General features: G+C 37.8%; 2 protein-coding genes across 5 annotated transcripts in view; one reads left to right on the top strand and one right to left on the bottom strand.

The window, feature by feature from the left end:
* The window catches only part of LOC127796350 (protein FLX-like 1), a 32,048-nt gene extending 19,976 nt beyond the window's left edge, over positions 1 to 12,072 (top strand). The window contains exon 4 of one of the 2 annotated variants that reach the window (XM_052328440.1): positions 11,697 to 12,072. In XM_052328440.1, the coding sequence (XP_052184400.1) occupies positions 11,697 to 11,762 (66 nt within the window). In that variant the 3' untranslated portion in view covers positions 11,763 to 12,072. The other variant, XM_052328441.1, reaches the window with a different exon arrangement.
* Positions 12,073 to 14,032: 1,960 nt separating this feature from the next.
* Positions 14,033 to 20,855, bottom strand: LOC127796349 (transcription initiation factor TFIID subunit 15b). 3 transcript variants are annotated; one of them, XR_008021983.1, is made up of 7 exons: positions 20,462 to 20,855; positions 20,216 to 20,336; positions 19,159 to 19,795; positions 18,517 to 18,667; positions 18,356 to 18,437; positions 14,636 to 14,845; positions 14,033 to 14,520 (listed from the first exon to the last, which is right to left on the bottom strand). XR_008021983.1 is itself a non-coding variant. In XM_052328438.1 (6 exons), the coding sequence occupies exons 1-6, from the start codon at positions 20,766 to 20,768 to the stop codon at positions 14,728 to 14,730; spliced, it is 1,416 nt and encodes a 471-aa protein (XP_052184398.1). In that variant the 5' UTR covers positions 20,769 to 20,855; the 3' UTR covers positions 14,060 to 14,727. The 3 variants fall into 3 exon arrangements, 1 of the variants encoding a protein (XP_052184398.1); XR_008021984.1 differs by having other exon boundaries at positions 20,465 to 20,855; XM_052328438.1 differs by having other exon boundaries at positions 14,060 to 14,845.
* Positions 20,856 to 24,198: the final 3,343 nt, after the last annotated feature.

Genomic DNA, 24,198 nt, shown 5'->3' with positions numbered 1-24,198 from the left:
TAAAGGAATCATCTAAGAATGTTTTATCTTATGGTGGAGCCAATATAGGAGATCAAGCTAGTATCCTAGGGTTCTCGGATGTAGATTATGTTGTCGATTTAAATAAAAGGAGATCAACATCAGGGTATGTGTTTAAGTTGTGGAACTCAACAATTAGTTGAAAGTTTAGTCTCTAACATGTGGTAGCATTATCTACCACCAAAGCTGAATATATAGTTATATTGGAAGCTATTAAGGAATCTATGTGGCTTAAGGGTCTAGTTAGTGAGCTCCTAGGGATAGATGTCAAGGCAACTTTGATGTGTGATAGTCAAAGTGCCATTCATTTGTCTAAAAAGCAGGCTCATCATGAAAGGACTAAGCATGTAGATGTTAGGCACCACTTCATTAAGGAAATAATTGAAAAACAAGATGTTACACTAATCAAAGTTTTAGGTGAAGAAAATGCGGCTGACATGTTTATTAAAGTTGTACCTATCGTGAAACTAAGGCATGGCATGAAGATATTGCAAGTTATTCCAGATGCTGATCAAAAGAAGTAGCATGGCAGCTAGGGAGGGTGCAAGTAGCAGTCCTAAGAAAGTCTGATCTAACTCAAATGGGTGGAGAATTTGTTAAATCATTTGTATTAGATTAACTAGAGAGTCTCGAGAGGGCAGTTATGTTAGGGATATATTCGGTAGTTCATTTTTCTTTAAGTTGGTTAGTTATAACAGTCGAGGTTGTTTGGTCGATTATTTCTTGTTTGATCCGCCCTTATGTTTTATAAATAAGGAATCGGGGGGTCATTAATTCTCATTCTGTTTTGATTTTATCTTGGGAAACCTGTGTATGTGTTGTGTGAGACAAAAACTGGTGAGTGCTTTGTAATCTTGGGTTTAACTCTATATTGCCTGGAAATAGGGTTGTGAGAGAGTGTTCTACAGTGCATGTAATCATCCTTGTGATTCAAGATAGTGGAGAAAAGGCCTAAGGTAGTCTGAATGTAGGTTTCCGCAAGGGAACTGAACTAGGATAAACTGTGTGTCCTCTTGTGTGTGCGTGTGTGTGTTCTTCTATTTTGTTATTTCCATATTTTGTTTTCCTTTCTTTCATGTGTGGAGTGTTTACGATTATCTTGAGGGCTGATGTTTGATTAAGTGAGGCGGAAGACTGGGACAGCACACTCCATCAGGAGATCAAGTTCTTGATTGAGTTATTGTTAGGGACGAGCCCTATATGCATCCCTCGTATAAGATGTGGCTTAAAGGAGTCACGAGAATTGAAAGCTCAGTTACAAGAATTGATAGACAAGTGGTTTATCAAGCCAAGTATGTTGCCTGGGGATGCACCAGTTTTGTTTATAAAGATGAAAGGTGTTAGTCTTAGAATGTGCTTTGATTTAAGGTAGTTAAAACGAGTCATAGTTAAGAACGAGTATCCTTTCTTGAGGATAAAAGAATTGTTTGACCAATTACAAGGAGTAAAGGTATTTCAAGGATGCATCTGAGGTCTGGTATTACTAGTTGGGAATTAAGCCTGAAGATGTACCCAAGACAACTTTCAAATCAAGGAATGGGCATTGCGAGAATCTAGTAATGCCTTTTGGATTAATGAATGCACCAACAATTGGAACAATTTATGGGTCTAATGAATAGTGTTCAAACCTTACTTAGATCAATTTATGGCTGTCTTCATTAACCGATATCTTGGTGTACTTGACTAGTGTGTAAAAGCACAAGCAACATTTAATAATAGTGCTACAAACCTTAAGAGAGAATAAATCATATACAAATTATCTAAAATATTAGTTTTGGCTCCATGGGGTGGCATTTTTATGTCATGTTATATTTGTTGAGGGATATTAGTTGATCTAGTTAAAATTCAGGCTATTAGAAATTGCCAATGGTTGAGGACGATAATAGAGGGTAAGAGCTTTTTGGGTCTATCAAGGTATTACAATAGATTTGTAGATGGGTTTTCATGAATAGCTGCACCCCTAACTAGATTGGCTAAGAAAGAGGTGAGATTTATATGGGATGAGAAGTGCGTTAAGAGTTTTCTTGAACTCAAGAATAGACTAACGACAACACTTGTATTGTTAATGCCTAAGGGATCAGGAGGATTTGTGGTTTATAGTGATGCTTTGAGGACAAGTATGGGATGTGTGTTGGTGCAAAATGGGGAAGTTATTGTCATGACCCCAAAGAACCCCAAGGATATATTAGTAATGCATGTCGTGTTTTCCTTATTAGTTGTATTTTCTGTTGTTGTTAGCATTTTCAATTGTAAGCCTATAAATTGGCTTGAACAGTTAGAGGAAGGAGCTTAATGAATGATTTGAATCTCAATTCCCTCTCTCCATACTCTCCCACGGTTACTCTCTCTCCCCCTCCATTCTGTTCTGTTCTTCCTTGCCTTCTTCTTTGCTCTACCTTCTTCCAACTCTTATCCAAATTCCTTCCTAGACCCTAGCTAAACCCTTGGGTCATGACCTTTGGTATCAGAGCCCCTGTTCCTCGGCGATGACTTTCTTTGTTGCTTCTCAGAATTAGAAGGCGACTTTAATAGCTAAAGTCAGCAACATAAGGCCACGGAATTGATCAAGCGATGACTTGTGTGATTCTGTGCAGCAAAGCCGATTTCGTGCAGCAAATTCCAAAGGTTGATTTTCGGAATTAGAAGGCTGTCGCGATCGGAAGCAAAGCCTTCAACGATTGAGATCACTGTTCCGAGGCAATTTTCGCAAGTGGCAATTTAAGCAATCTTGTCCAGAAGCGAATTCCACAAGCGGTATCAACAGAGCTCGACGAATCATAGAAGCAAGTTCCAAAGCTGACTTAGGAGATTTCCGAACGATTGGATTTCAATTATCGAAATCGATAGCGGTGAGTGTCAGCTTGGATCTGAAGGAGAAGTAGGCGGATTGGCTCGGTTAGGATTCTGGTGATTTTGTTCGGAATTGAGGACGAGCAACCCAGGCGATTCAAGGAGCAACGAATTTCGAAGAAGTGAAGCAAAGCATTGTGCGAATCAAGAATTGAGGAGAATTCCAATCAGAGGTCGGTGATTGGGTAAGTGGACGCAGGCTTGGGTGATTACAAGCGATTACCATAAGAATCCGCGATGCTGGAATCCACAACGAATCTGATATAGAACGGGTGGATCGTGATCTGCATGCGGCCATAGGCTACTGCTCTCAGTGACGAAATCAAATCAGGTAAGGAGTTAACGCAGCGGAAGTTGATTTCAAAAACAAGACGTTGGACGATGATTGGGTGCCGATTTCGCTGGGGCTAGCCTTAAATCAGTTTGATTCTAGCAAACTCGCTGCATGTGATTGAGGCAAAAGGCAATAGCGGTCGGGAGCGGAAATGCAGATCTTCGTTGCTGCTTGTGAGTTAAGCGAATTCGGATAGGGCTGATCGAGGCTGCTTCGTGAGGTTCTAGTGACGGAATTATGGTAAAGTTGGAAGCTACGAGTAGGCGAACTTGAAGGCCACACAAATTCGATCCTCGATTGTTGAAGTGAGGTTGAGGCGAGAAGGAAGCTGTGGTTGGCGAAACTGAGAGTCAACGGCTTGAATTTTGAACGCGAACTCAGAGGGAGGTCGATTGTTGGTTGGTTGGAACTCAGGCGGACATCGATTGAGACCAAAATTCTCAGGCGAACGGCAGAAGCCTGCCATTTCTTGAAAGCTAATCGAAGCTGTTTAGATCAGCGATTTTCGGAAGTAAGTGCGTAACATAAGTTTGGTTTCAGTGTTGCACTGCAAAAGTAATTGCGAAGGGGAAGTGTCAGGTTCGGAAGTTGCTTAGAATAGGTTGTCTGAAACTGTTCAGAGCTAGCAGATTGTTTGAGGTGGACTCATCAATTGTTTTGGAGGTTGTTCAACAACAACTGGACTTTGGAGGTTGTAACTAAATTAGAGATTAGGGAAGATTGTACAGAATAACAAGCTATGGAAGGTCGATTTTCAGAGGCTGTTGATCATTTTAAGAGACTGAATTTTGAAGCTAAAGAATCTAAGGTAATGTAGGAGGCCTGAAGGATAATACAGCCAGTAGAGAAAACATGAGGAAGGATCTAGCTGCCTCTCGAGAAAGAGTGCGGAGTGACTTGGAGAGGCATCGGGAGATGATGGAGCAACATGTCCAGTGGATCAACAACATGTTTAACAAGCTGACTTCGCTACCTCAATTCCGGCTATCACCAAATTTTCCTCCCCGAGCAATAGCTGATCCAATTTTGCCCAGTCAAGGCACCATTCCTATGACCTATGGCTTGCAAGAGGCCGAGGAACTACTGGCCTTGAAACCGAAAATTCAAGATGTTCATCTTCCCACACTGCTAATCATACTCCAATGTCTAGGGAAGGGGAGATCAGGTGGACTGATCTTGCTGGAAATTTATATGACTAATTTGGGATGAAAAAGAAAATGATTAAGGTGACTGAGGAGTTCAACAAATTAAGTCAGGAGGGATCGGTGACAGATTATTGGGATAGATTTGAGGAGTTAAGATCCCTATTGTGGAGTAATCAGCCAGCTTTGACGGAGCACTATTTTGTATCAAGATTTGTTAGTGGTTTGAAGGATAAACTGAGGTCAATGGTTAGGATGATGATGCCGACAATTGTGAAAGAGGCAGCCAAGAGAGCAAGGCTGCAGGAACTCGCATTGGAAGCCATTTTTAGAAAGCAAGAGTTGCAGCCTAACAATTATATTAAGGGCAGACAACTTGTTGAAGAAGCTTCTAAGGCTGCAAATCATGCCAAGCATGAATCGGAGGAAAAATTGGAGTTGGACCGGCCAATTGTAACTAAAGATTTCAGCAAGGAAGAGAGATTCGACAATGCTATCGGTGGGGATCACTGTTCATATCTGTTGGAGGTTGATATATCAGCACTAGAATGGAAGGATGGCGATGGTGATAGTGTCCTTGCAGCTGATGAAAAGTATAAGGCTAATAAAGACCTAAGGATAAGGACGGTAGCTGCAAAGGATGAGGAAAAACCTGAATTGGATCAGGCAATTTAGGTTGCCAAGGAAGTAATGGTAATTGTTGAAGAAGCTATCAAGGTTCCACTGACAGAAAAATTTGTTGGAAGTGGTAACTTCCCGAAAAATCTGTTGGAAGTTAAAGATACCCCAATTGAGAATACCTCTACTAAAGAGAAAGAAGACATTGGGAAGATGGTGGGGAAATTCTTTGTGGAAGGAAATGAAACTTTTGCTACTTTAATAGTTCTCATTTCCATTGGAAAGCAGCAGCATCGAACCAAATTTCGGCTTGCAAAGCAATTTGACTTACTCTCTACAGTTAGAGAGATTATGGTGGAAGGTGTGATAGGTCAAATGGAATTAATTTTGAGAGCAACAAGGAATGGGTGGATGGCTGGAACAGGTGTTGCAGCGAATCATGATATTGCTGTTTTCGGAGGAAAAGACATGGCAAGACAAAAGAAAAGAAAAGTGAGAGATAAGAACAAGAAAAGGTGAAGAAGAAAACAAATTATTAAGGCTGGAATTGGCTGAATAATAGGGGTAACAGCAGCCAATTCTTGGGGACAAGAATTGTTTGAAGGGGTGGGATTGTCATGACCCCAAGGAACCCCAAGGATATATTAGTAATACATGTCGTGTTTTCCTTATTAGTTGTATTTTCTGTTGTTGTTAGCATTTTCAATTGTAAGCCTATAAATTGGATTGAGTAGTTAGAGGAAGGAGCTTAATAAATTATTTGAATCTCAATTCCCTCTCTCAATACTCTCCCACGGCTTCTCTCTCTCCCCCTCCATTCTGTTTTGTTCTTCCTTGCCCTCTTCTTTGCTCTACCTTCTTCCAACTCTTATCCAAATTCCTTCCTAGACCCTAACTAAACCCTTGGGTCATGACAGTTATAACTTATGGGGCTCGATAGTCGAGACCCCATCAATAAAATTACCCTAACCAACGGTTTAGAGTTGGCCACGTTAGTTTATGCTTTTAAGTTATGGCACCATTACCTATATTGCGAGAGGTTTGAGATTTATATGATCATAAGAGCTTGATGTATATTTTCTCATTGAAAAAGTTGAACGTGAGACAATGGATATGGATGTAGTTCCTAAAGGATTATAGCTACACGATCTAGTATCACCTGGGGCAGGCCAATAGGGTGGCTTATACTTTGAGTAGAATAAAATGTAATATGTTAGTTGTGATGTTGGATAGCCAGTGGCATTTGATTGAGGCCTTTATCCTAATGATTGCGAACATCGTTCCTTGTTTGAGTAACTCCTATGTTGCTAGTTTGACTTTTCAGCTAGACGTAGTGGAACAAATCAGACAGACTCTGACCAATGATTCAAGGTTATGGTTGTGGTGGATGAGATAGTAAGGTCACATGGTGCACCAATAAGCATAATATCAGATAGAGATCTAAGGTTTACATCTAAATTTTGGAGTATAATGTAGAACTGTTTGGGTATAGATAGTTGACATTTAGCACCACTTACCATTCATAGATTGGTGGCCAGTCAGAGATGAGTACCCAAACCTTAGAAAATATGTTGTTGGCAATCTATGAGGCATTCTACAACAAGAAGTGTAGATCTCCTATTAGTTGGATAGAGATTGGGGAGTGAAAGTTGCTGGGACTCGAGTTAGTGCAAAAGACCACCAAGAAGATAAGGATCATACAAGAGAGGATCAAAGTCATATAAAGATAATTAGACCCCTAATGTGGAGTTTGAGGTTGGTGATCAAGTATATTTAAAGATTTCTCCTTTCTGCAAGGTTTTGAGTGGCAAAAAGAAAAGGAAAAGAAAACTTAGCCTGAGATACATCAAACCATTCCACATTGTGAGCATAGTTGGGCCATAGTAGCTTTTTTGTTGGCGTTATAGGCAAAATTGCCCAACCTACTCGATGCATTTCATGTATCTTACCCTAGGAAGTTTGTGCCCCATGCGGTTTCGATGATTTTAGATGATGCTATTGAGGTTTGGTGAGACTTCACATATCCTGAGCAAGTTAGTAGAGATTTTAGGTCAATGAGATCAAATTTTGAGAAATAAACTTATACCACTAGTCAAACTACTATGGTGGAACTAGTTATTAGAGGCAACCGAGGAATGAGAAGATGAGATGAAAAAGCATTATCCTCATTTATTTGATGTAATAGAGGAATAGTATAAGATGATGGGTGTAAGTAAAATTTTGAGGACAAAATTTAATTGGGGGTAGAATGTAATGTTATGGTCCACTGCAAGGTATGAGACTTGTCTCACATCGGAAGGTTAAGCTCTTGGTGTGGGGTTTATAACCTCTTGGGCACCCTCTCCTTGACAGCTAACTTTTGAGGGTGAATTCTATCCGAGGGTTGTAACAATAGTATCAGAGTCAACTTCATGTCTCCCAATTACAATCGCACGATGACGAGGTGACGGCAGCATTGCAGTGTTCGTCCGGGACTAGCCATGGATAGTGCACAACCTGTCGTTGTGGGTGTCGAATTGCGAAGTGCGATAGTATGTTATGGTCCACTAAAAGGTATGGGACTTGTGTCACATCAGAAGTTTAGGCTCTTGGTGTGGGGTTTATAAGCTCTTAGGCACCCTTCCCTTGACAGTTAGCTTTTGAGGGTGAGTTCTACTCAAGGGGTGTAATAGTGGTATCAGAGTCGGCCCCATGCCTCCCAGTTGTAATCGCGCAACGACGGAGGCAACGTCGACATTGTAGTGTTCATTCGAGACTAACTGTGGCCAATGCACAACCTACCATCGTGAGCACGAATCGTGGTAGTATGTTATGGTCCATTGCGAGGTCTAGAACTTGTCCCACATCAAAAGTTTTGGCTCTTGGTGTGGAGTTTATAATCTCTTTGGCACCCTTCCGTTGACAACTAACTTTTGAGGATGAGTTCTACCCGAGGGTTATAACATGTAACACCCTAGTTTCCTTGATTTTTGGAGATTATTTAATTGGGTATTATAACAGAAGTGCTTGGTTATGTTTGAGAAACTTTTGACAACGAGATGGAAATGATGCGTGGAGTATTTAAAAATACACTTTGAGGTGAGTATAAGGGTGTACTTGAGGTGAGTAAGATGGTTATATATATGGTGGTAGTGGATTTTGCATGGAAAATCCAATTAGTGTGATTGGTGGATTATTTGGTAGTGGACATTAATAATTAAGGTGTAAGTGATGTGACTTTTCTAAAGTGATTGGTTGCATGGGAGGTGGAGGGCCATCAAGACAAGTTTTGACCAATTTCATAAATTAAATTTAGAAAATATGATTGGTTGCATAGGAGGTAGAAGTGATTTGATATGAAGGAGAGAATTAGTGGTTAGGGAAAAGACCAATTTCCCTTAATCATTCTATCTCATATAGAAGGCCCAAACTTGCCATTTCTCATTTTTCTGCAAACAAGATGAAGAAAGAAAGTGAGATTTAGGGAGAGTGGGTAGAACCAAGCAAGAAGAAGAAAGAGCTTGAGGGAGGGGCCTTTTGGACGAGAGCCATTGAGGAAGAATGGAGAAAATTTTACAAGTCTTCTGTTATGCTTTTATTCCCTAAGGAGGAGGGAGGAAAGTAAACTCATAGTGTCACTTTTATCATGAGATTTATACATGCAAAATGTTTTTCTTAGCCTTTACTAAGTGTTAAAACTAATTAAGCACATTCGACGTGCAGAAGAAATATGATCCGAGGGTAAAGGAAAGGTGGATGGTTGAAGCGTAGAAGCTAGTTCTATTATTATTTGGGTAAACATAAGACTTGGTCTTGTAATGGTTACGATGGTTTGTAATTATGTATGGTACCTATGATTTTGTTTTTCGTGAGTATATGTCATGGTTATCTATATAATTGCAGGCAAAACAAGGAACATTTTGTAAAGTTATTACATGGCTAGGTTTATTGTTATTTATATTTGTGATGTTATGTTAAGTTGACGGAAGTAAGTGGTTTTCCATGTTCTATAATTGGGTTTCACGTTAACACTGCCATTTGATGAAACTTTTCTATATAAAGATGGTATTAGAACTTATCTCATCATTCCCTTAAGAGTTGCGTCAGGAAGAGCATCCAACTTAAAATTTTCACATTTTTCTTTTGCATAGATTTATGTTGTCAATGAGATTTTTTAGAAGTCAATTAATATTGTGAATGCTCTGCCCCCATTCCTAACTTGGTTGAGGTAAGGTGTTGATGATGATTATGACTATAAGTTGATTGAAGATACCTAGTGTTCTTGATGTTCTTTGGATTGGGAATGGGCACGAATCAATTCGCTTATGGTTTTTAAGATAATTGTAACTGCATGATTATGGATTTTTATAACTGCGTTTGTAATCAGCAAATTAATCATATCCGCTGTTGTTTCGTAACTGTTTTAACAAATTGCATAATTAAATATAATTTTCAATAAGAAACAAAATTCTTTATTAAATTAAAGAATAGGCAACCAACACACAAAAAATACATGAAATTGACAACTAAAATTGAAAATGAACATTTAAATTAGACTTAAACTAATGATTACACAAATTGGAATTGGCCTTAGGAAATCTAGCAACTGAAAGGAAAATCTTAAAATGATTACACATTTTATGGAAAATGATTTTGCTATTTTAAGGTAACAATTTATTTATTGAACATTGTTGCTAATAAATTACAACTTAAAGGATATTATGTAAAGGAATATATATTTAAATTACCAATTTATAAGCTAATATTGTATTATATATAAAAATTAATATTATATATAAAATTATTGGTTACGGTTACAATTACAGTTTTTTATACCATAACTGTGACCGCAGTCTTTCTATTTTTTTAATTGTAACCGTGTTTGTATGGTTTTACTTGATTTTTAACCATGTCCATTAGATGCGGTCAAGAATTAACCAATCCATGCCCCATGCCCATCTCTACCTTGGATGGAAGCTTCGGTTGACTGAGGACATGTACTGAAAGTGTACCTTGATTTGATCCTATACCACGCTTAGTTTAATTAATTCACTCTTAATAGACGCTAATAGTGGTAATAAATATAGGAGTGAATCCCACCCAGTTTGAGGATAGTCACTTCATCTAAGTAACTTAAGCATGGGTGGACATCTCTTGAGGTGCGGGTTAAGGAGTCTCTAGTTAAGTATAGCTGCTTGAAAAAAGAATGGCAAGATATCAAGTAGAAACAACTGATCCCTCGAGAAACAGTACGTCTACTTCAACAGATCTCCTAGGTACCATGTAACAACAACTGCTAGAAATAACTTGTTATCCCATGGAGTTATGCTGATTTATTGGCCAGTCTGCACCATTGTTGCATGGTACTTAGTGGCAGAAATTATTCAAATGAACTGATGATTTGTGTGTAGGCTTTCCTGAATTAGAACAAATTTTTTATCTTGGATTTTCTGTTTTCTAACTTATTGATGTTAAATGTATTGATCGTTAGTGAAGTTTTTCCATTATTTACAGTTTGAAACCCATCTGCTGGAGTCCGAATACTGTAATGGTCTGAACCCAGACTTTGTATGCTAGTTCCCTAAATGAAAATGAAATGGCTGTATCTGATGTTACTGTTGAGAGTTAAAATGAAAAATATAAAAGATAAAGTTAACTTTCTATTGAACAGTTTAAACTTTTAGATGAGATAATAGTTAATAATTTAACATTGTATTAGAGTAAGCAAAGGTGTTCTGAGCTCAAACCTCAATACTTACCAAATATTTAAATTGTTGCATTTGTATGAACCAATCATACACAAAAGATGAAATTAACACTTTATTTAATAACTTAAACTTTTAGATGAGATAATGATTAACAATTTAATATTTATTTCATGAACTGAAATGGAATTGAGCTAGGATTAGATTTACTACTGATTGAAAGCGAAGTGTATCATGAACTGCATTCTCATTTTTCACCCGCATATTTTTGCTTACCTGCTAAGTTGCACTTTTCAGTTTTCAGGATTTCTTTATCCTGTCGTTATGCTATTCGATCTGGTTGACATGCTTTACTTGTCTAGTTAGGCTTTTGAGAGTTCCCACAAATTTCACATGATCAGATCAGATGTGCATGGTAAACAGTTTAACACCATCATGATGATCACATATGCTGGTCTTTGGCATCTCAAGAAACCAATGACAGACTATGAATCATAAGTATATATACATGTAGGTATGTTTTGGGTGGGACGAGGATCTAGTCTCCTAAAGCAACAACCAAAAAGAAGTTTTTTGAAGCTAAAGAAACCCCTTTCACCTTGTGGTGCAGGGGCTGTGTGGTCCACTGCTGCATGAAACCAACATCAGCAGCAACAATGTAGGATCTACAATTTAAACCCTTCATTGCTAATCAGCTTAAACCCAAACTACAACCTCTAATAATCTTCCTCTCGATTTGTTTTCCACATTGGTCAATACCTCTGATTGTTTTTTCACGTTTCTACAAACTGAAATGTTTGGTCAAATAGCTTATTAGCGGAGAAAACTTTCACCAAATCGGTATCATTTCTAGTGTTTACTTAGTCGGCATTACATGAATGAAACTTCATCACTAAGTGAATAGCATGTGCAGTACTAGATGGAAGAATGAAACTGCTACTAATTGAGACAAACTCCAGGAGTAGATGGAGCACTTATGTGGGATCAACTTTGACCAATTATTTATAGAATAGATAGATTATCTCAGTATTATTTATTTCTCTATTGCAGATTAAAGGCAGTGCTGATGGTGGTTCTCAATATGGCTCCACAGCAATGCCTCGTAAGGACATGTAACAGGCCCATGTAAAAAGATAAGCTCTCATCTGGAATTATTGCAGTTTTTCCCAAAGTATATTTTCAATGGTTGGTGCCAAAAGAGCCCTTTTTAAAGCATGTCAGCCGGAATTGGAAATGCAAATATCCATCCATTTCCCAGTTTAGTTTGGTGGAAAGCCCATATTTAGAAAGGTTTATCTAAGTTGTTGATCAGTGCTAGTACCCAACTCCATTATACAAGCCTAGATTTAATTTAAGGTTTTTCTAATGAAAAATTACCTAAAATGCTGTGATGAAGCATCTATAAGAGAAGTTTTGTTTGTGGTTATGCAAAGATTAATGTTTACCAGAAGCAATGCGGAGGTGTCGTTCTCCATCAGGAATCCCCGCGTTCCGTAGACATCTAACCGTTATGAATCTGTATCGAGGCCGGGACTGCTTCATTTTCTGTTACATTCTCACCTGCTTCTGGATATTGTTTTCAGAGTGAATTTTCTTTACCGGAAGATAAGGAAAAGTCAATGCCATCAGTTTTAAGCACAGTTTGGTTCCATCTTAGGGAGGGGTTGCGAATTTAACAATTGGCCCATATATATGGGCCTCAATTTCCGGTTGAGTGGGTTAGAAATAAAGCTTACTCCCAATTCTGGGAGGGAACAGTCGGACCGAATCTTGGATCGCGATCGAGGGATCAGATTAATGTGCCTGGAATTTCAAGTCAAGAACTCACGGAATTAAGGTTGGGCCCAAACTTGTACGGGAGCAGTCCAGAAGTACTGGGGAGCACCCAACAGTACTAGCCTATGGGATTCCATATTCCAATTAGGAGGGCTTAAAAATCCAGGTTCTTCCCAACTTAGGCTGGATCATGCCGCTCGGTGGCCTGTAATTTCAATTGGGAGGGCCCTCGGAATTGACGTTATGATTAGCACTCACTAGACCGGAGGTCCGAGCCTGACCACCATGCCGGGAAACATGGGCTTGGAATTTTCCATCAATCTGGCCGCAAGCGTGGGGCAGTCCGTCCTGAAGGCGCCTCGACTTTTCATCTTGGACGTTGAACCATGATTAACTTCAACTGTCAACCCGCCTGTCCGGAAACATCAGGGCCGCAAGTCCGTTTACCCCCTTTTGTTTCCGTTCCCAAATTTAACTCTCATTTTTTTTGGATTTTTTTTTCTCACCCAACATTCTGTTGTTTTTGAGAGAACTTTTTAAAACCTGTTATCAAAATTGGAATTAAACTACATGGAAAAATTCAACACAAATACCGTCTTGAGAAAGCGACATGTTTGTGCAGCTCAGCAACAAAATTAATAAAATTAAGGAGGATAAACCCCTGTCCGAACGATAGCATACCATCACGATAAAGGACGTGAGAGCCCACATCAGAGTAACTACTTTATTGCCAATAATTGTCTTAGCTATAGTTCCAAAGCATAAAGAAAACCACAAGATTTTTCCTCATACAACACCACATGAAAACACGATACACCAGTTCACATGAAAGCGCATAATCACCACTTCCACCAAAAGGCAAAGACAGACCATCAGGGAACAATGCACGGCAATGTCCCAAGTAGTAGTACATTAATTTGTTGGCTAGCAGGTGGAGAGGTTACCCTTCTTTTCCCTCCCCCAAACTCGAAGGCTATCCAAATGCACCAGTGCAGGCATTTCACCCCTGTTTCCTCAAGTTCGTTCTGAGCCAAGCATCACTTGAAGCTCTCCTCCAATTGTTCCTTGATTTAAGGATGGTAGGCAATAGCCCAAATAACTAAATAAATGGTGATACCTCCGCAACCATGCAGGGCATCTCAGGTATACTTGCTGAGAACTTACCATCTCACTAGAGGTCCCCTCCTCACCCAACCTCTTTTGAGTTACCATTCCATTCTCATCCCTATAGAATGTTAAACTGTAATACCCCACCGACCAACAAATCACAATGGGGGCATACAACAGAGCTAGAGAGAGCAATCGGACCAGTACATAGACAATGATTAGAGAGAACAATCGCTAGAAATTGAGCACTCTTTTACTGGTTAACACAAGGGCTTACTGCCAAGTGCGGGTAACAGAATTACAATTTACAAACGTGCATACAAACATAAATGGTGACAACAAGTTCCCTTTTCAATAAAAGGTTTTAGATTAATTTTCTGGATTGTCATGTTTGCTTTCTTAGATAACAAGGAGTTTAGGGAGAAACATGAAATACCAAGAATTACTCTTCATGGCCTAAGCAGAACGGTAAATAAAATTTTGGGGTTACTCTTTCGGAACTAAAGAAACAACAGGGCAATTTTCTTCCATTGAACTAAAATAGGGTGATTAAAACCACAACACCTAACGTGTTAAGCCTACAACTGTTTTTTGTAAAAATTGAAGGTACAACAGATCTAACTAAACATTGCGCCTCAAGCTTCTAACATGTGGAGCAGGGGAGCGTAGACAAGGACAAGCACAAAGAACATTAAACCAGATAGCCTAAGGCTTGAATTGAGAATGACTGCTACAGCTCATAAATATTACCACTCTAAAAGTCGACAAATAATTACATTTAAGTGGTAAAAGGATGTAGCAAAGGCTATGGTGCCTAATTACACCGATTCCAAAACCACATGAAGCAACAAGCATGTGGCTGACGTGAAAGCAGCCTAGCAACCATGTCCCTCAAGTCCCAACCAAGCATAGATATGCAATTTAGATTTGAGCAACTCACCTGAAATCTCAACCTACCTTAGCAGCAAATTTGGAGAATATCCACTTGCCTCTATAAAAACATTCACATACTTCAAATCAATCCAAACTTGAATATAAAAAGCCCACCATCTAACAGAAGCCAGAAAAAAAAGGAGAAAAGGGGCATTGCTCATAGAACAACCTACCTCTTTGTCTCCAGAGTATGAGAACAACACCGCGAACAGAATAAAACTAAACAACTTCAACATTTTTTAGTACACAATTGCTCTTCCGGACTTCAGTACGGGCGAGAACGATTGCCACCATAATAATTTCGATCTGGACCAGAACCTCCACCATCTCTGTAATTGTCTCTGCGCCTGTCTCCACCGCCATATCCACCTCTACCTCCACCGCTGTTGTGTAAATAATGTCAATTATTTACAAAACAAAGGCAAGGAGAAAAAGAGTTTATTCAACTACAGCTTGTTTCAGTAACCTTTTTTCCTAACAGCTTTATTTTTGCTAAGATTGTTTCCAAAATCTATGTTATTCTTAGAATTTATGTAGCCAACCCCACATAGTGGGATAAAGGCTATGTTGTTATTGTTGTTTCCACAATCAATGGTGACATCTCATGCTCAAAGCAGTAAAATGACATATCGAGAAATGTTGGAGATTATTATTGCATCAATAGAGGGACAGAAAAAACATAAAAAGAGGCAACAGTGACCTAGTGAGTGATGAGTTATAGATTTTACCAAAATAGATTGTACTAGCTTTAGATGACAGGAAAGTAGCAGATATTCTCCAAAGTAAATTAACACCTAAAATAGTGCTAATGAGTAAATGAAGAGGTACAAGAACAACTCAAATCTAAGAGGGGCTTGCCACAAGACTTTTTCATAAATGCCATAATGTAGGAAAATCTAAAGAGGTATATTTTGGCCAAAAAATAAGCAAAGAAAGCAATTAGTGAAGCAAAACCAGAGGTTTATGAAAATTTATACCAACTTCTTACACAAAAGATGTGAAAAGAGACTAGCTAAGGCAAGCAAAAGAAAAACAAGGGATTTGGGACTTGAGACAAGTGAAATGCATAAAAGACAAAAATGAAAAATACTAGTAAATAAGGGAGAGATCAGAAAAGATAGAATAAGTATTTCTTAAAGCTATTCAATGGATGAGAAACAAGTATTATGTTGGAATATATTAGGGGCTGTTTAGTTTTGGAATTTTCCAGAAAATTAGAAAACTCGTTCAAATACAAAAAATTTCAAATGGAAAATGGAGTTTCAGAAAACACGTTTTCCAAAATTGAACTAATCTTGAAAAACTACTAAAATGAGTTTTCTAGGTTTTCCTTGTTAATTTGGAGATTTGAAAAGCGTGGTTTTCCAAAAAAATTCCACAATTCATCTTCATCTCATTCTAGCACAAGTTACATTGAAAAAAAAAACATTGCTCTTTTCTTTGAACATATGTTCTAATTTTCTAATTAGTTTCTGAAATTCTAACATTTGAACATGTTCTCCAAATTTTCTATAGAAAATGAAAAATATAGATTGTATTGAAAATTGGAGATAGAAAGCTGAAAATTATTTTCCACTACTACACAGCCCCTTAGTAACTCTAAAGAAGATAGGAATTACAGGTTTTATAGACACATATGTCCAAAAAAAAATAAACCATTTGGACAAAATAATGTCTTGATATAAGTATACAAATGCATGGGGAAGAAGGCATTTTTGGTGTAAAAAAAATATTTAATGCAATTCTCAAATAAAAATAGATGTCCAACGAGTGAAAAAAATAGCACTTTAATACTTATTTATAAGAATAAAAGAGATGTTCAAAGTTATGAAAATAATAGAAGAATCAAGCATATGACATTATAAAACTTTGGGATGTTAACAAAAGAAGCATGCCCAACGTTTTGTTGTAAGATTCCATTAAAAGCTAAAAAATTAATTTTATAAGACAGCTACAAAATCAACTTTGTAGTATGGGTAAAAAATGTTCCCCAATATCAATATGTGCAAAATATGAGTGTAGTGGAGATGAGGATGTTACAATAGATGTCCAACCATACAAGAAAACATAAAATTAAAAATGAGGTTATTCATAATAAGGTTGGAGTGGCTCCTACTAAAGACGGGATGTTTGAAACTTGATGAAGATAGTTTGATCATGTGAAAAAAATAGGCCAATAGAGGCCACATAGTGGATAGAATGGAACAAATGTTTAGCAAAAGTGGTTGAGGAAACAAAGAAAAATTTAGTGAGAAACTCTCATGTAAGATATTTGTTATAAAAACCTTACAAAAGATAAAGACCATACAAAAATGATTGGCAAGTTAGAATGTATGTAACCAATCATACAGTGGGACTAAAGCTTGATGTTATAATAATAGATTTACCAATAGGCATTAAAATAGCAACTGAGCAAAGCTATTGATTATAATTCTGATTTACCATTGTAACACTTTAGGATGGAAATTTCCATATGATAACAGCAAATAGTACCAGTACCATACTTTTTTTTTCCCAGTTTTCCATTTCAGAAAGCATCTTTACTAGCCACAGAATCCACAAATCTATTTCTTATAGGCAAATAGAAGTTTGACAAAACATAAAAATGAAATTGCTCAAATCCACTTCCATATACCATCTTCAAAGGAAAAGAGGTGAAGCAAAAATCGTAGGACACTGGTTTTGAATTCATAAAGAGATTTAACTGCTGTTAACAGCAAATATTTAACACACAACAAGATGATGAAAGTACAGCAATAAGAGCTGAAGAAATTTAATTGCAACAATATAAAAATGTACTAAACTACTTTTTCTGCACAATATTGCAGAATGAATCAACAAGGTTGTTCACAATGACAAACACTTGGCACTAATCAATTATGATGCATTCTCTATAATAATAACTATTATTTAGTTATTAATGAAGCAAGCAAGGGCTAGAGATTTTAATGCATGAACAAGATTAGCCAATGCCGACAAAAATTTTGTAGACACTAGGCCATTAGATTGGCACAAACTGTTTGCAAAACAATGGGGACAGGCTAGGTACAAAAAATGCCCTTTGCAAAGCAGGGAACCTTGTGCGCTGGGTACACCCTTCGGTCAATTAGATTTAAAGAAACAAAGATATAACAGCAAATCTGTGTCAGCCATAGCACTCAGCAAGGAGTACCTTGTAGCCACTTCGGCTGAGAATTAACAGAAGAATAAGGATGAAGGACAGATCGAGAATCAAGCTATAGTCGACTGGTGGTTGACTATCCCACCAAAGCATCCACAAATGGGGCAATTTTGCAAAAGTTCTCCCTATGAGATGGGGATGGAGTCGATGGACAGAAAAAAAACAAAAACCCAGTTCGGGGACACGTAAAGAGGTCTATGCATATAATTTCAAATAATTTTTATTTTTATTTTATTTACATATAATCTTGATTTCTTATCTACATACATTTTAACTATAAAAAATATATCTTTATATCTACTTTTGCTATTGCCAAATTTGAGTCTGATACTTTAAGAATTCTGCTTCATTTTAAAAAAAATAATTATTTTTTGGAATATTTTATTTTTATAATTTGAGATGTGGCACATCTCTATGGTGAGGAGAAAAAACACAGTTGAGACTGCAAAATAATTTTTTGAGACAATTTCTGGAACTTTTTATATAAATTCATTAGGGAGTGGTACCAGATGGATACATGTTACCTGATGGGAATACAATGAAGAATCAAACACATTATCCAATGAGAACAAGAACCAGGACAGAGAGGGAAGAAAAGGGGGTGCAAGTCCTCAGTTCAAAACCAGACCATTGCCATTCTTAATAGTACAAAGAACAAGGATCTAGCCAGAGAAATGAACATTGACAACATAGTGAAAATGAAAGGATTTACCCGCCACCAAATGAAGGAGGGGCCCGAGGAGCAGACCTCTCAGCCATAGCCACACTTATTTTATAACCCCTAATTTCATGACCTGAGAAAAGAGAACTTATTATTAGAATTTAACAAGACAGTAACAGAAACTAATTTTGAAACCCTAGTTCTGAGCATACCATTATAGAAGCCACCAGCACAATGCGCAGCGGATGGATCTTCATATGCCAAAGCTGCATCACCCTTGTTGTTTCCCTGCTCATCTGTGTAGATCTTAATATTCCAAGGCCATTGGTCTTTATAGCCTCGCTTTTGCTTGATTCTACCAACCTAAAATAGAAAAGATAAGCATCAGCATCTCAAGGTATACCACTGAAGCATTAACTGAATGCACCATGGCTACTCTTCATGTACTCTACTCTAAACAAAAACAGAATATCTACAAGCATCTCTCTATATGAATTGATTAGACCATGTGAAAACAGTATATTGAAGCACTTAGTCTTATCATCTAAATATGCACTAACAACATGATCTAAAAGGAACATCTAACTATGCTGACCCAAATTAAAAATATTGTCATGAGATGCAAACAAAGCCTGTAAGCAAGGACTCTGGGCACAGTAAAGTGTAAGGAAAAATCGGTGAAATGCTTCTTTAACTTGAAAGACATAAATCATTAGAAAATTCACATGGTGAAATGCCTACAAGACCATATGCATGGTTCTTTGGGACGACAAAAAATAAAATTCACGTCCACTGGTATTTCTTTTTAGATACATAAATATAAAAGGATAAAGAAAGAACACATTCAACATTACTTGTCCAATGCCCCCAAAAAGTTCTTGCAGTTCCTCAACAGTCACATCTGGAGGCAAATTTGAGATGTAAATTCTCGAGTTGTCACAAGTATCCCCACAATTCTCATCGCATTGCTTCACCTTTGCAGGAGCCTCAGCAGGAGCAGTACCATAGCCACCGCCAGAATTCCGAGGACCACCACCATATCCACCTGACCGGCCACCACGCCCACCATTACGAGCATCACCTCCAGCATCACTACCATAACTAGCAGGAGCACCATACGTTGGAGGATATGAATTAGGCCCGCCAGTATAGCTCGTAGGTGGAGGAACAGCATCAGTCCCATAACTAGGATTCCCACCATAATTATTCATAGGTGGTGGGTAACTGCCACCTGGCCCACCATAAGAAGGCGGTGCAACTGGAGGAACTTGACCATATCCAACATCATCTCTTCCTTGGCTACTGCCATAAGAACCTCCTCTACTACCTCCACCACTTCCACCATCATAATTACTGCCTCTACCACCTTGTCCACCACTTCCTCCCCTATAACCGCTACCAGCACTGCCCCCACGGTCTCCAGCACTGGTAGGAGCTGGTGCACCACATTTGTTACACTCTACTCTTCTAGCAAAGTTCAGATTCCCACAGCTACAAAAACATCATTAGATTCAATAAATCAGGATCAGAAGATCCACTCAGATTAAACCAAAGGGAAATCTAAAAAGGAATTAACTTTTTTTTATTTTGTAAAAGGATATCAAACTTGAAGGGATTCTGCTTGCCAAGAAGGAAAATATTACAAGGAAGCACTTTTGCAAGGAAGTATCCCTCCAATCAGGTTAAAAAGTATATCAAAAAGTTTCCAAGTGATTTGTAACAAATACACTTCTGGCCGGTTGAAGCAACAAATAGATGTAGAGAAAATCTATTGGTGAACTACTGATCAAGAAAAAATAGAATCTTGGACAAAGGAAGTGCTAATTGCAAATACTAACAATAGAAAGTAAGAAACACATAATTTCCACGGGAATTGCAGATCCAGAAATTCCAACAACAGTAGTTTAGTACCTAGGGTTGGGGCAACGCCAATCACCTTCCCTGCCGCTTCCACCACCGCGGCCTCCCCCTCTGTTGCCACCGCCTCCACCACGACCACCACGATCTCCTCCTTGATATCCTCCGCCAGCACCTGATCCGAAAGACATCAACGAAGGAATTACGAAGAGACACGCAGCATATGAATATATAACAAAACACTGAATCTATAAAATCTAAATCAACATAAACAATAAGAACCCCTAATCTGTGAATTACCACCGTATCCACCACCTCCTCCTCCTCTGCCACCTCGACCGCCCCCGCTTCCTCCACCAGAAACATAACCTCCACCACCGCTACCTCCGTAACCTCCTCCCCCACCGTTTCCGCCAAATCCTCCACCACCGCTGCCTCCATAACCTCCTCCTCCGCCGTATCCTCCACCACTGCTACCTCCGGCGCCGCCGCCATAGCCTCCGGCACCGCCATAGTTTCCCCCGCCGCTAGGCCCGCCACCTCCATAGCCTCCTCCGGGGGGCGGAGGAGCGGATCCGTCGCCTTCGTGACCGTACATACCAGACATGTTCAAGTTCTAGGGTTTCCTAGGGTTTTCTTTTCCCTATCCTCTTCCGCAGATAAATATCGAACTTAACCAAGCATCCTGGATGTGCTAAGTTATACATCTCTTCATATATATACGCATACGGCATACCACCGACCAGACCTCCTGTCCCGTGCCTTCCCCATCCCCAATATGAACCCAAAATTTAAAAAAATAAATATCCAATTACAAAATTACCCCTTATATGAAAACAATATCGTTTGGCCGAGAGGAGAAGCCTACTAGTTAGTACCCACAAAATAATGGAATCATTTTTAACGTAAAAAGATATACATAATGTATAAATTTCCATAGAGAAAGATGTTACAAAAATAGTCAACATAGTTTTTAAAGGTAAATAAAAGGGTTTGTAAAGTTGAAAGTTTAAAAAATTTATTTGAGGGTTTTGGTGTCTAAAATTGTCATTTACAATTGACTTCTTAACACTTAAAAAATTCTTTAACTAATTTTTGTATTTTTTTATTTTTAACTTTATTAACACTTTTAAGGTAAATTACACTACAAAGTCCTTAAACTTTGTAGTAACAAATCAGTCATTTTGTAATAATAATGTTATTTACGTAATATTTTTATTAACATTTGAGAAGTGTATAGACTATTTTTATAAAATTATTCCTTATGAAAATTTAGGTATTATGTAAATTCTATTAGGTTAAAAAAATCAAGTATATTTATATACAGTTAATAGTGATCTTTTAATTAAAAAAAGTATATATTATAACGAAGATTAAGTAAATTTCTATAATTATCCCTCAAAAAAAAAAAAAGCATAGCTAATAGGTTTGACTCTACTAATTACAAAGATTCATATTTACCCATCCCTTTAGAGGTTTTTACAAACAGACTATTTTGGGATATTGACCCATAACCTCCCTCTACTAGGTGTTATTTTATGCAATTAATTCCATAGGAAAGGCAAACAATGCTCCCTCAACTTCTAATTCATTATAATTCAAGGGGATAGCTTTGTAATATTTTTCGACACGTGTGAAATGAAGCAAAATCACAATTACGAGGGTTTTTCATAATCAAGAGGAGCAACCAATATTTGCTCCAGATCATGTACCATGCAGCAAGTACTGATCATACCAAATGGGCATTGAGAAGTGAAGTCATACCCACTACCATCATAAATCAAACGCTCATTTTCATCTCTGTCAAGTGGAGGATTTTTAGGCTAGGAATGGTGGGGTTTTCGTCCAAACCCCTATGATTACAGGCAAAGACAGCCCTAGTTCGAGTGGTTCTTTACTCCTACAACTGCATTTAGCACAAGCTTGAGATAAATAATTGAGAATGAGCAATAAGGGGTAAGAGATAAGAATTGAGACAACAATCACATAAGCAGGTCCGACCTAGTCAGGGTTCAATAGTTCACATAATTGTATCAAAAAACCGTTGATTCCATTCAACTTGACCACCCCTAGTAAGCTTTGATAAACCAGACATGGAGAAAAATTATAGTTCCTATGTGTCGTGAAGGGGCTCACACTACGAAAATAAATATCGAAGTTGTCATATAAATGAGGTAATGACACACCGAGACAATAAGGACTACTTTAATTGTTGTTCAGTAACTTCGTCCCCAGTAGGTCCACTTCTTCGCAGGCTTACCTGAGACAAAGCACAACGTGCCTGCAAAAAATAGCAGAAAAAAGGTCTCATTAAGCATTGTTCAAATTAAACATGCAACCAATTTTCAATATGTTCTCACCTAATGGTAATTTTCTTCCTACATTTGACAATTGGATTTGATATGCCACTGGATTTGCCCTATTTCACTAATAAAGTGGGGAATTTGTGCCAGTCTATGCTAAAACTATACCCTAGAAAATCTAATACCCTTCACACCATGTGACAGTCCAATGCAGCCCTAGAAAATCTATAAAACTATACACTTCACACCGTCCACAAGTTTTTATCCATTTAATAAGAGACCAAATAGGGATTGTTATGATTTTGGATTGAAAATAAACTATCAACCACACAAACGAACACAAAATTTAACTGAAAAACTTAAATCAAAAAAAATATGAAAAATAAAATAAAATATTACTGTGATAATATTGATACAATAATAATAATATACATGCAATAATTTTAAAATGTTGGATACTTATTTATAGATCTACTACTCATCTATAGATATATAAAAATAAATAAATAAATTTATATTCTAATCAAAAGATGAACCACAAAGAAGATAAATCTTCAATTGTAAATATAACACAATCACAGTCAAATTTGACAATCTTATCACAATAAAATTTGAATTATAGGTCACAATTATAACAAGAATGCCAAACAATTTTTGTGCAATTGCTCCATTTGGATATTGTGAACCAAAAGAAATAGTAAACGAGAGACTTTCTCCTTCCCCAAGACAGGCAGGACCAGACTGCTGCCCCTAAGAAAGCAGACCCAATGTATGAGGCTTCCCGTTTTACAGAGGTTGAGGAAGACTTTATTTTATACGAAACTTTGCCCTTATTTTGCAAAAGATTGTTTCCACAACTCAAGACTCATCACCTTTCAATTATGAAAGAGCAGCCTCATCGCTTCTATCAATAATCACAATCAACTAGACTGCTGGCACCTGCCTTGGGTAAAATGCTCGATTGTGTCAAGACACAAGATTGCGCATGCATGACAAAAGAAAGTGAAAAAGCTGGGAGTCCATGTTTACAAGTTCATTTAATGGCAGTGACGGTCAGGCAGGCTGCTCAAATAGAGAACAGATGATTTAGCGCTGCTCCCATCTCCCCTTTTGATCGAGGCTTTCACATCTTTCTCCACCTCCTAGAGCATCAGAAACACAAACAGCCTAAGAAACTTCCAGATAGAAATGGATATACAATAATCTACCAGCTTAACAGAAAATGAAAGTAGAAAATGAAAGCAATGGAAGCAATGAGGTTATATATGAATATTCACCAACAATCTCCTCTATTTATTATTTCTTGTTTAGGGGATGGGTTATCTCTCAGGAGTTTCATTACCAAGATGAAATCAGTACAGAAGGGTATAGATTCCATAGACTACCACATCGAATAATATCAACAGATTGTACCTCTTCATCACACCAAGAGAGCCAAGATCATTTTTTTATGGCTGAGTGCTTCCATGAATTCATCCCAAGTTTTTACATTCTAAATGCATGCATCTCTTTTTTTGTTTTGCAACATCAAACAGGTTTTGCTGAATATTATAGCAAGGATCTCTTCTACCTGTACAACCAAATTGACCATTGGAATGTCAGTTTTATCAGGGCTAACAGCCCGTACCTATTCAGGGAACCATCATCGAAATCATAGAAATGGATTTTTTTTTTGTCATTGAAAAAGTTGTAAATGAATAAAGAAGTACAAACAAGAATTACTTTATGTGTTGA

This window comes from Diospyros lotus, chromosome 3 (assembly GCF_014633365.1).
Source record: "Diospyros lotus cultivar Yz01 chromosome 3, ASM1463336v1, whole genome shotgun sequence".
Classification (NCBI taxonomy): domain Eukaryota; kingdom Viridiplantae; phylum Streptophyta; class Magnoliopsida; order Ericales; family Ebenaceae; genus Diospyros; species Diospyros lotus.
Note: the sequence above shows the minus strand (reverse complement) of the source record. Positions and strands in the feature narration are given on the sequence as shown.

Excerpts from the sequence above, each read along its gene's own strand:
- LOC127796349 (XM_052328438.1), bottom strand. The coding sequence starts at position 20,768 with ATGTCTGGTATGTACGGTCACGAAGGCGACGGATCCGCTCCTCCGCCC. Across the intron at positions 18,668-19,158 it reads TTTTTGGGGGCATTGGACAA|GTTGGTAGAATCAAGCAAAA; the intron begins GTAATGTTGAAT and ends TTTCTATTTTAG. Across the intron at positions 18,438-18,516 it reads TGCTGGTGGCTTCTATAATG|GTCATGAAATTAGGGGTTAT; the intron begins GTATGCTCAGAA and ends CTCTTTTCTCAG.